The 13286-nt window shown below is 41.8% G+C and overlaps 1 protein-coding gene across 1 annotated transcript in view; it reads right to left on the reverse strand.

The window, feature by feature from the left end:
* Positions 1–9431: 9431 nt before the first annotated feature.
* Positions 9432–13286, reverse strand: part of dachc (dachshund c) — a 42788-nt gene continuing 38933 nt past the window's right edge. Inside the window, exons 9-11 of the mRNA XM_080834385.1 lie at positions 12099–12242; positions 11504–11572; positions 9432–10400 (exon numbers count right to left, since the gene is read on the reverse strand). Coding sequence (XP_080690511.1) covers positions 10363–10400; positions 11504–11572; positions 12099–12242 — 251 coding nt within the window. The 3' untranslated portion in view covers positions 9432–10362. The remainder of the gene's footprint in view (positions 10401–11503; positions 11573–12098; positions 12243–13286) is intronic.

Consider the following 13286-nt stretch of genomic DNA (forward strand, 5'->3'; position numbering starts at 1 on the left):
TTTCCAAAGAATGTTGAAGTAAAAGTTTGGAACGTGCTCCTGAGTAATGGTTTAGTTTAACCGAAGGCTATAGTTAGAAGCAGACAGGTCGAGCTAGGACTCATCACGTTTCCAGTGAAGTAGAGTCTCCTTATTACTTTGCCAAACTGTTTGCACAAATGTGCGTGTTGGTGTGACGCCTCACAAAAACAGGCCTAACGTGTGAGCAGAACTGTCATATTGCACTAGTATTCATACCACGTTTCTCTGATGACACACAAGTGTCTCTAGACAATCTCTATTTTTTTTACATTTACTCACAATGATCTTTCAATTGTCCTGAACACGTATGAGCATAACGTCAGCCCCAGAAGGATCTGATCATACACCCCAAAGAAAGCAAAAGGATTAAGTCTATACAACCAATTGTTGAGCAAAAAATTCGGATCACAGGTCGGAAAAAATAGCCGAAAAAAGCATCACCTTTTTTTTCTGTCAGGTTGTTAAGGCCCAAAGAATAATGATTCTCATGATGCTGGATGCCTTGAATTCTGAGATGAGAGAGTTAGTAATCAAATGTACCAAACATGGTTTAAGGTTTCTGTGACTTACAAAACATCTGACAAAAATAATAATAATGATAATAATAATGGTAATAATAATGGTAAATTCTCCGTCTTTTTTGATAGCCACAGTACTGCTCTCTACAGCACAATAATGTTTTTCCTTCAGGGATATTTTTGCAAGTGATAGGTAGGCTTAAAGGCACCCAGTGCAACTTTATGTAAACATTCAATGAAAAATAAACATTCAATTTCTAGTCTTTTTTACACGTAGTAAGTTTCAATAACTCCATACCATTACATATCGTCATTCAAGGAGCAAAGATGAGACGTCGTTGTGTGGTGAGAACTGATAGAAAATCGTAAACAACAACAATCGCCGGTGGGGAGAGGCCATTTTTCCATTGACTGGAAGCCTGCTGTATTTATTGTAGATTACAAAAAATAAAGAAAATGGCGGCGATTGTTGTTGTTATCGATTTTCTATCAGTTCTCACTACACAACGACGTCTCATCTTTGCTCCTTGAATGTCGATATGCAATGGTATGGAGTTATTGAAACTTACTACGTTTAAAAAAGACTAGAAATTGAATGTTTATTTCTAAGCCTCGAAAGTTGCACTGGGTGCCTTTAATACAGCTTTGCAGGTCAGCAGGGGGTTCCAAGACATAATGCCGATTGCATTTCCTCTTTTATCCAGAAGGTGGCAGTGCAGGATATTTTCTCCTATTTCTTCATTAAATTCATACAACAGGTACTACAGTAACCCAAAGGAATGAGCCACAGGCCTTGAAAGATTTGTAAATCTATTACAGTTTAATTTACAAGTTTATTGTAGTTTCAGTAAGTCTTGTACAGTGCTTTGCGCAGTGTTTCGTGAGTTCCACCAACACATGTTATGTCCGTGGTCTGTTGCTGAAAGATCCTCGGGAACTCCAATGACTTTTGGCAGTGAAATTGATAGACCCTCCGTCTCTCAGTATGAAAAAAGGCCAGATCCAGTTTCTTTTATCTCGGACAGATTTCGCTGTTCAGGGTTTAATGAAAACACGATTTTCTTTCACTGAGTTAATTTGGAAGCTCCGGTGGCCAGCTGTCTGCACTGCGGGAATGAACAGAGACAGTCTAAGCTGCTACAGTAAGTAAAAATACCTTTGTTTGTTCCCCACCGCTGGCTCTGAGATAAATGAGCTTGTTTGTGTAACGGCCATCTGTTTGGTATTTGATAGGTGCGGCGCAGAAGCGCTTCCTAGGAGCCTCAGCAGAAGCGCTTTCTCGGCGCAAGCTGACGCGGGCCATCTCCTTCACAGAGCGCTTAGGGATTTTCAAAAGCTAATCATGTAATTGGACACAATAGTCAATGACTAATGGAGACCAGCCAGCTGTGACTTCTGTGAACGCATTGTTAGCTGTTAGGAATATGAAGACAGCCTTATTAGCGTCTGCTTGTCGGCGCAGTCTCATCAAAGGCATTTGACAAAATTATTGGGGCTTGTTCATAAATTGATGTGCAGAGCAAGACATTTAATGTTTTCCTGTTTTTAAAATGTACTTCCACATGTGACAGTATGAGCATTGTTTTGCGCATGGAGGGGTAAAAGCAGGCGCAATTAAATGTGACAAAAGTGATGAAACTGCCGACACTGAGGAGGTTGGCATGCCTGAGCAAAATTATCTGATCAGCCTTGACCAATGACTAACTTCCCTTTTCCTTACTTTTAGAACCATTGTATGTGGTAAGCATATGAACATCATCTAACATATTACACACAGGAGAGTATGGGCTTTTTCGTTTAAACTGACATGTAAAGTTTGTTTACCCTATCCACTTGCACTGACTGGGTTTTGGACCACAGGATGCCATAATGCATGTATTACATACATACATACATTATACATGTATTGCATGCAATGCATAATTGTTGTGTGTTTACTTCCCCACAAAGACACGAAAAACTGTTTTCTGTCTGAAATGTTGCCCTAAATCCATACGAAGAAGGAAATGCACCAGTGTGTGTGCGTAACTGAACGCATGTGCATCTTTCTGTGAGTTATAGGCTAATAAACTCTGTGTCCTTCAGAACCTGTCAACATAAAATGATGGTTAAATTATATTCCAGGATTATTGAGTCATGGTGAAAGGTTGTCTGGGAAGTCCCGCCTCTACTTCCGGTAATTTGATTTTGCCTCCAGTATCGGTCTGGCAAATTTCATATGCCAGGTTTGTGGGGAACTGCAAGGATCCTTGGAGCCAATCACAAACTGGCTATTGGCTACCTGGCTATGACCTGGCGCGCCATTGGCGGATTTAAACTAACCACGACTACGTAACAAAAGCGACGGCAAACAGATTTTGAAAACATTCGACATGGAGGCCTCCGAAGCACAGCAAAACTTCGATACTGCTCTCACGGCTGTCTTGGATGATTTCAAAGGCAAGTTTTCTTTGAAAACAGAACAGAAACTTGCCCTGGAACAATTCATACAGTAAAGTACGTCACCTGTATCGTTGGTCTGATTGGTTAAAGGAGTGTCCAATTACGTGACTGAAGTGGACCGCCATTGCGTAGTTCGCCAGACTAACTGAGCAATTGAAATGCAGTGAAGGGGGCAGGGAATTCCCAGACAAGGTGAAAGGCAAAAGTCGCAACCAAATGTTGAGTTGCACTGGTTATGGCTGGGGCACTCTCAGACTACATAGGGACATGTCAGTTAACCTGTAGTATGTGAATAAGCCTGTGGTCGTATGATGTTTGGGTGCCTAAAATTATTAGGGTACGTATCCCATTTTACTCCCTCATCCCTAATCCGGGTTTGTTTCCCATTTTCTGCCTAAAATTACCAGGGTACGTATCCCATTTTACTCCCTAATCCCTAATCCGGGTTGGTTTCCCATTTTCTTCCCTTAACATAATCCAGTTTTGTAATCCCAGGGGGCACTCCTGCCCCAACCCCCTCCCTTGCCCTAACCTAACCTGGGTTTGTATCCAAATCCCACCCTTTCCCTAATCCAGGTTCGTTCTCCTGGTTTGGTTACCGCCAACCCTCTCACCCTTTACCCTGGATAGCCTGTGGCATGCCACAGTACAATAACACTGATGTTTAGATAATTAGGCAGTGCATCATTCACACACTGAGATATGCATGTGGAGTCTTTTCAAGGTGTATCTTGAGGTGCATCTGTTGGTGTCCCTGGTATTGACGTGTCCTAACCATTGTGAGTATGGAGGGGTTTGGGTTTGGGACACCAGACATCACAGATAAACCTTTCCGAGGTGTGGGGGGCCTTATTAAGCCAAACATTGACAAGGAAGGTGCCCACTTAATAATTCTAGTGAAAGGCTCACAGAGGCATCTTTGTTGTTGATGTAGTTGAAGTAATGTATTGTAGTTGAAGTATCAATATGTTGGTTGCCTGTTGTTATAATACTTAGACTAGGTTGTTGGGTATGAGTACTTGCATGTGGCAGTGACAAGTTTGGCCACTGTAGGAAGTCCCTGACTAAATAGCACAAGGAATTTAACATCTTTTCCTGTGTATAACTACAAAATAAAAATAATAAATCCAGAGTGGATCAGGTCGTGGAGGTTTAGCTATTTTTTCATTGAACAATGTCATCTAAATGTGTTTACAACCAGAATGTAGCTGTGGTCCTGTAAACATCAGCTTCAGATTTATACAGCAGCACTACACAGACTTGAAAGACCACACATTGTGTTGTGTGGAGAAGGGTTGCTGCACATTGCTGACAGGAAGTGAATTAATCCAGCGTACACTAATGACATGGCCCGAAACTCAACACAGACACCCAACAAAAGGTACAACAACCCAATTAGCTTTTACAGTGGGCCCCCAAGGTTTATACACTGGGTTTTTGGGGGAAGTTTCATCTCATCAATGTTGCCCCACACCTTGTTTCATTAGCAACTCTCACCAAACACACACACACACACACACACACACACACACACACACACACACACACACACACACACACACACACACACACACACACACACACACACACACACACACAGACATACACACACACACACGTACACAACGTCTCCCTTCACCAGTCTCATACTGTTTCCATCAGCACGTACAAACATCCCTAAACAGTGTATTATGATTTGGTGCTGTTGTGCAGCTCGTAATGAAGGACATTATTTTTTTCCCCTGGAAGATCAAAAGCAGCTTCAGCATGTTCCCAACTCAAGGTTTTACAGACACACCCTCAGGCTCACAGTAAGATGTTTGGACAGTGGGTCGGGAAGTTTGAACAGAGAACTGTAAGCCCTAATGCCATTCAAAGCATAATCAGCCCACTAGACTGCCGCAAAACTTTAATATCAAGAGTAATGACATGAAATGTGCCTTTTGAAACTAATATTTTTTTTTACGGATATGTAGAAAATCCTGCCACATTCTAGAAGTAAACCACTTTTCATCTGTTGCATATTTTGAGCAGTACCTCTTAATAGAGTTGATTGAGATTACTTCTCCAGCTTTCTCTCTCTCTCGCTCTCTCTATCGAGGCGCAAATGAAAGCGAACAAGCAAAGCCCGTCAGACAGGAGACGAATTAGTGCTCGCTTGCTGGCAGTGGAGGAGAAATCCAGATTTGTAGGCGGCCTTGTCTCCCGCTGTTTGCTTTGTCCATTAAAGAGGAATGAGCAGATGGCTGCTGGCCTACTCCTGTCCCTCTCCTCCGCTCGCTGCTACCACGTCCTCATTGTCCATTAATCTTCGCCTTACAATCTGCCCAGCACAAAGCTGTCATCCAGCCCACGGGGGAGGGCGAGGAAAAACAAGCCCATCCAGCTGTCAGGTGCCCGGGGCCGGGTGTCAGTCCTCCTGCTGGAGCTCTGCGGCAAGGCAGTTATCTCGCCTTGAACCCCACAACCTTTCCATGCAGAAAAAAAGACACAAGAGAAGAAGAAGAAAGAGAAAATAGCAGTGAAAGTGTGCTTGCATCAATAAACAGTATTGAGTATGCATGCATAAGGGAATAATGTGTGTGTGTGTGTGTGTGTGTGTGTGTGTGTGTGTGTGTGTGTGTGTGTGTGTGTGTGTGTGTGTGTGTGTGTGTGTGTGTGTGTGTGTGTGTGTGTGTGTGCGTGCGTGCGTGTGTGTGTGTGTGTGCGTGTGTGTGGATATGTGCATGATGGGGAGGAGCAGTGTGAGTTGGGGATGTATGTACATGTGTCTGTGTAGTCTGTTCATGTGTGTGTGAATATTCCCGTGTGTGTTAAGGGGCTAGGGGGATGTATTGGTTATAAAAACTAAAACAACATCTGTTTTACATCCTAACAGCCACAAATGGATGAAAATGTTTCCCTTGTGTCTAGCATGCCACATGGAAAATAAGACTTAATCATCCTAGGATCAGTGGGGTGTGTGTGTGGGTGTGTGTTTGTGTTTGTGTGTGATTGTTTGTGTGTAGACATGAAAGTTGTGTATAGGGAAATGAAGTGGCAACAATATGGTCCACCCTCACAGATGATGCTGCCTTTAAAATAGTGCAAAGATTCTTTACTAAAAAGTCTTCAGTCTTCTGCTCTTCTGAGTTGCTGAGTGCACTGCATTTGTCAGTGTAAATTATAACCTTGATTTACGTACAGGTTAGCACTTTGTTACATGGCTAGGCAATGACTTTATGAATGGTTTGTGAAATATGTGCAATGTTCAATTCAATTTAATTTTATTTATATAGCGCCAAAACAATAAAATTGTCTCATAAATAATGTTAACATATTGTGACGCAGAATGGGGAGGAGCTAGTGATATCCAAAGATTTAAGGTAAGTCAAATGTGTATTGTGCCTCGGGTTGCAGATTTGCATTAGAAAAAAACTCCTCCATCCATCACCTTTCTCAGGATTACGCTTTGTTGCTCCGCACCATCTCATCCAGCAGTGATGTCAGAGGCTATGACAGCATGGGGGACCTCCAGACACGTAGCCACACATCAGAGCTCTCTGAGCGACAGAGCCAGTTCCAGTAGGAGAAATGAATCATGAGAAAGCGGATTGTGAGGAGTTATGATCTCACAGGTCTCTCCCAAGGGAGTTACAGTTTCGTTTATTTTTGGAGGATGCTCCTATCGACAGAAATTAACACACAGCTGTGTGTGTGTGTGTGTGTGTTTGTGTGTGTGTGTGTGTGTGTGTGTGTGTGTGTGTGTGTGTGTGTGTGTGTGTGTGTGTGTGTGTGTGTGTGTGTGTGTGTGTGTGTGTGTGTGTGTGTGTGTGTGTGTGTGTGTGTGTGTGCGTGTGTGTGTGTGCATGCCCACTGTGCAGAGGAGGCTTTCCAACCACTCTGTGCCCCTTGGGGAACTTTCTGGCTGTCCAATGGGTGCTCCTCGGGGAACTATTGCATCTTCCATTAACTCGTAAAAAAGGCAGAAGATTCTTTGCCCTGTCCTCAGAAGAACCCTTAAGCAGATCAACTGCCAAATGTGTTGACAGTAAAACTGTTAAGGTTCCTGTGTGATAAAGTAGAAGAACTTTTAGACTTCTGCTCAGGTCCGTCTTGAAACAGATGTTGCATTGCTATACTAGATTAAGACTGGGAAACGGGTCAAAGGTCATTAAATGAGTGCCAACGTAGGGTGATCACTATGGATGTATTTATAGTGATTTATTTTAGAAAAATTGATTTGATGCCCACTGATATTAAAGTGCTTGTGAATGCCTATATACTTTTTTATGCTCCTTTTTCTAATTGTGCAACAGTTGTACATTTATCTCACCATGACAGTTCTCTCACCCAAGCACAGAATGACTCCACACCGGCATAGTGTGTTAAAAACAGAATACAAAAAGGCTTGAAAGGTCACTTTAGTTTCCTGTGAAGGGAGTTGGAAATGAAAAGTTGTCCTCACGACCCATCCCCTGTCTCTATCTCTCACTCTCATACATACACACACAAACACACACACACACACACACACACACACACACCATCTTTTCAGGAACGAGACGCAATTTCACGGCACATTATCCCCGTGTCATCCCCTCACCCAGCTCTCCCCCTCATTAGGGCAGTGGAGAGCCATGTGTATTAGCAATGGCAGCGGGAGGAGGGGTCCAACTCGAGTAACCCCTCGGCTCTCCCTCTCGCCGAACTCCCATAATCCTTCTCTGACACTCCCCGCATCTCCAGGAAAAAAAAAAAAAAAACAGATAACATGCCCCACTAGGCAACCCAATGCCGCCACCCTGCGTGCGTGATCACAGTGCTAGACATGCTATCACTTCGAACTGAGCTTGTGGTTGTTGAATGTGTGTTTGTCATCACGGCTGTTGCAGTTGTGTGTCACTCCACACTGGATTTCAGCTTGAGATTTAGTGCTTTGTTTGGGTGTTTTTTCAGTGCATCCAAATGATCACAACATGAGTCATAATGTCGTTAGTATCCCATTGGCCCCGGATGAAGCACACCGATGACAGAAGCCCTTAGTGAGTAAGTCCTTCTCTGGATTCCATATTGTCTGTTTTGGAGCCAAGGATATGACCTCCACTCTTTAGCGTGTCAGCCACTATTTAGACGGTTTGAGCAACATACGGTTACTAATGATGTTTGTGCTCGTTATTGAGCCATAAAACAGAAGGTCATAAAGTATTTTTCCCTGGCAATTGAGCAATGCCTGTGTATTAGTGGGCATGTGTGCCTTAAAAAGCAAATAAAGGTCAATAGTACCTAAGTAAAGAATGTAATACTGTCTCAGTGTTCAAGGGAACATGGAAACCCGTTGCCTGCCAAGGTGAAGTTAATCCACTGGAGCCAAGGTCTGTCGATCTGTATTGAGTGAGACTCTCCCCATGGCTCTCTCTGTCTGTCTCTCTCGCTCTCTCTGTCTGTCTTTCTCTCTCTGTCTGTCTGTCTCTCTCTCTCTGTCGGTCTCTCTCTCTCTCTCTCTCTCTCTCTGTCTCTCACTCTGTCTCTGTCTCTCCAGCACGGGATGTGAGGTCGGTGGCCATGTTCATAGACACCTGTTGCTGTTGCTCCTATTTCCAATAATTCCAGGATTCTGTTCTCCTAAATAGGGGGGTCAGAGCATGATGACCAAGAGCCTAAGAATGTGTGGTTGTATATGGTCCAATGGAGGCTATAACCAGAAGGAATAATGCATGTTTCCTGAACCTAATTGTGTGGATCACGAGTAAGGAAGATCAGCAACCATCTAAACCTGACTGTTCAAGCTGTTTGAAATAATGAGGGTCTTTATTGTTGAACTATATCCCCATCCTTTATAAAATATATGTTCTGTACTTGACCATGTTTTACACCTGTTTTAGTACAGTCACAAACATGTTCCAGTTGCAAACCTGTTACTTACTGTATTCAAGTTAAGAAGTGCTGAATATGCATGTCGTATCTTTATAGCAAAACCTGACAAGTACATAAAACGCGTTACTGCTTGAATACCTCAATCAATCAGCAAAGCTAATTTAAGCCCACAGAAGGCCGCTAAGAGGTGCGGTCTCCGGTCCTGTCCCAGCATCAGATATCCCTTTGCACATTTCCCTTCATACGTTCGTTTGCACGAGTGGCCAAGCGTGTCGTTGTGTTTTCAAAACGCTATAAATGACTGTTCCACAGAGTTCACCGTCTGCAGCAGCTAGCTTGCTGTCCTGTAAGCCGATCCCCACAGTTAATAAGGCAATATGAGATTGTATAGCAATTCAGTTTGAACCAATGATTTATTCATAATGATTTTTCCATGTTGTTCCACTCCATGGCTTTGAAAAAGTTCAAATGACATTTAGTCCTCATAGTGTCCTGGATAAGATGTCCCCTCCTTTTTTGACGTGTCAAAAATAAAAAGATATGACATGTAAATGCTTAAAAAAAAAAAAAAAAAAAACCTCACTGACGGTTACCCATACATGGTGGGTACAAGGAATGACCTAAATAAAAAATAAATAAGCAAGGCTTTCCATTAAAGAGTTTTCATTATTTTTCTATCAGATCTACTGCTTACAGTGCATGTTAGGTCTACACTATATGTACATGTATCATATTTATCAACCATATTTCCCCTTGGACACATATTTACAATAACAAATAATAGCCATGACAACCTTCAGACTTCTCAAAGGAACAGACGATTAAACAAACACGCCAAAAAATACAGTTAAGAGTCAAATAGATAATTGATACTTTGTTGATAAATAGCTAAATAAATGCAAAGGATTGTTACATTTTCCTGTAAGGAATCAAAGGTGTACTGTCCTGTGGGCAAAAACCAACTGGTGGCCAACACTGGAAAAGTCTTTTACACTATTCTGGCCTCAGACCTTCTGGAGTTATTCACTGGTAAAGGAAAATTGGCAGCACTTTTGCAAAGGGATACCCAGGTATTTTGAACCTCTGGACACTGTGTCTCCTGCCTGCCCGCTATCAATCTTCGTACATTAAGTGCTTCCCTTCTTTGTGACTTATTCTCACTGGCCATCAACCTAAGATTGGTTTGAATACACACAATATTGTTTTTAGAACCGAATGCTCACCTTGAGCAAAAAAAAAAAACTGAAAAAAACATTTTAGTGGTTATCTTCAAAACGAAAACTCAATGTATCGTTCAAACACTCTGTCCACTACACCGGTCGGATGTGATTGCATCTTTAGGAAAGATAGTAAAGGTGTGTTGAGACTGCCAATGCCGCAACCTGAATTCCCCGTCATTGTAGAGTCCATTTTTGCTGAGGCCCCACAGGTTCAGTCCAGTCTGTTTTGTGATAATCTGGCCAGTTGGACGCGGTTCGTCCCACATGCTGGCTGACATCCTCTGTCATCTTCACTCCACTCCTCCTCAGTACATCACAGCACCCTTTAAAAACAGTCTTCCAGCTGTGGTGAAGGCAAAGAAAGAAGGAGCGAGAGAGTGAATTAAAGAGAAAGGAATACCCTGATGAAACAAAAGTCACGCAAAGGGCTACAACGTGCACGAGAGAGCGATCACCGTGGATTCTGTGACGCTTTTTATGAATGCGAAGGCTAATGAGGTTAGGTTTAAATTCGAGCAAATTTCAAACAAGATGAAAGCTTTGCCACAAGAGAGGAGATATTTAAACAGACGTGAAACAAAGAATGGTCTAGAACATGCTTGACTACAGCGCAAAAAAAAAGAAAAGAATGACAATAAAAGGGAGAAGAGAAAAAAAGCCTTTGAAAGATTAATTACTACATGTAAATTATGTAAATTACGTCCATGCAAATATTTCATGAGGACAATTAGGGGAGCAATTAATTACTGGCCCCCTCTGCTTTTCCTATTTTTTTTTTTTTCATTTTCATTTTTTTTTTTTTTACTTTTCTACTTCATTGACATTCAATTCAATTTCCCATCCGCTACTTTGGATGTTTAATCTCCCAACAAAGGGGCCTTGTCACTCCCCAAGAGGTCACACACGAGGGGCTACAGGGGAGGTGGAGGGGAGATAGGGACGAGATTGGCACAAAATGGCAGCAAAGGCCACTTGTGTTTTAATGTGGCAGACACAACTATGAAGCTGTGAGCTGATGTTAATGTTAATAAAGAAAATGTATGTAATTATTTACAAGAATATGATGAAATTTCGCATCCTATTTCCTCTGTAGGGATGACTTGACTAATATATTCAGGCAGGGGATCATATGAGTTCAACATCTGTGTATAAACTTCACAAACATGTATTTCAGGTTTTTTCCTCAAAGAGAAATAGTGCAAAGTAGTGTACTATGCAGTGGTACAACTGGCTGGCTGCAAGACAGCAGAGGCCTATGCATATTTACATTTGCCTACTGGTGAGCATATCAAATTTAAGAATGTCAAAGCTTTTATGTCCAGCACTTCGAGTGTATTGACTATAAATAAGCCAAAGGTGGCATTAAGGTTTGACGCAATGTGTCTATGTTTGTTTTATGCATATTAGTGTTTTTTATTTTAGTGAAAGGAATGGGGTGAGACATACCTTGTATCGCTCTATCAGTATCAGCTCTGCCATCACTGTGGTCACTCTCTATTTCCTGAGGGGACGGATCTGCAAACAGCCAGAGGGAAAGGGCCGGCGTGGAAACAAGATTACGGAATAAAACCATCAGTTTTACTTACTGAATTACACAACGCAACCATCAGGAGTAAAAACATGATCCTTCAGATTTCTGATGATGAACACTGTTAATATGAAAGGATTTATCAATGTAATACCTAAAAAATGGACTAAACTAGTAATCGCAGTAATACATAATAGATAACATAGATTTTCTTTTTGGGGGGGAGGGTGTGTCTTGTCATCTTTATTCATGGGACATTGGAGATACACAGGAGGTGGGTGGGAGAGATAAGGGAAGTGGATTCAGGAAACAACCTCGGGCCAGACTCAAACCTGGGTCCGCATGGGCACTGTACCGGCACATGGCGTGGAACATCACCACTGCTGCTGCATTTGGCCAGCCCCGCTAACGTAGTTTTCATAACGTTTATATCAAAAGTTGTAATTAAGTTAGCCTGTATTTTAGCTCTATCATAGAGCAGCAATCATGCTAAGTATGGCTGTGGCTTCTAACCATTTGGTGTGGCGGGGCTGGCCTGGGCGGAGGTCTGCTGCAGCGTCTGCTCCACCTGGTCCCTCCTCTTGGACTCAAACTCCAGAGCCTCCTGCAGCCTCCGCTTGCTCTTCTTCTCCTTCTTCAGGCGCTTGTGAATCAGAGCTGGGGAAAATGCAAAAAATGAATTTGAATTATTAAATTATATATATACTGTATATAACAGTGTGTATAAATATCACAACATTTACCACAATAGTTTTTTACAATTATGTTCACACTTCTCACGTCTCAATACCATGTCCTCTTTTTCAAAACACATGACACATTCATCATATCAGTAGACTATGTAAACCACACTGTGGATTATTTTGTATTGCTTTATTACAAAATGCATTCAGTGACCACTTCTTCCCAAATTCAACTCAGTCTATGTGTTCACCACCGGTAAAAATGTACAACTGTACAACAAAAAAGAAATTGCATTTGTGATACTCTGTTAAAAACAGTTTAAGTAAAATTTGAATCAAATGTAGATGCAAATATTCTGTATTTTGACAGACAAATGTAACTAAACACTTGAAAGAAAACAGATTATTCTGATTGCAATGATTGATGTTTTTTTTACAGCCTCGTTACCAACTGCACTAAAGTGGTCATACAGCATTTGCGTTGAAATGTGCATGTACGTATGTAGGTAAAAAATGGATGTAGTTGTTGCTGAAGAGATTTTTCACTATTACTGTATATGTTAGTCATGGACATCAATGAGACAAAGTGACCCAAAATGTAACTATAGTAAATCTGGTACTTATCCAAAGCGACTTACAATGGCCCAGGAACTGAACCCAGGTCAGCTGCTTGTTAGGCAGAAACACTAACCACGTTACCTGACGCCATTTACTACACACAGTAAACCACATTCAATACTGGTATCCACAGTATTTCATTTTTTTTAATTCTTGATGTCATGATAGCTGATTGGCTTGAACTATTTGTGGGGCATTGGGGATTATAGGGGTGGATAAAATATGCTAAAGATATTTTTTCTAAGAATTTACTGTGAATCAAGGGAGAATATTGCAGTAAATGTGAAGTTCATAAACATTTGATTCCAAATACAGAGGACACCATGGATCAGCATTAGGGCTGCAGTAGATATCTAATGGAAGCATGTTGTGTTGTTGTTTCACTTACTGAACTGAAAAG

This window comes from Sprattus sprattus (genome assembly GCF_963457725.1).
Source record: "Sprattus sprattus genome assembly, chromosome: 3".
In the NCBI taxonomy this organism is placed as follows: Eukaryota; Metazoa; Chordata; class Actinopteri; order Clupeiformes; family Clupeidae; genus Sprattus; species Sprattus sprattus.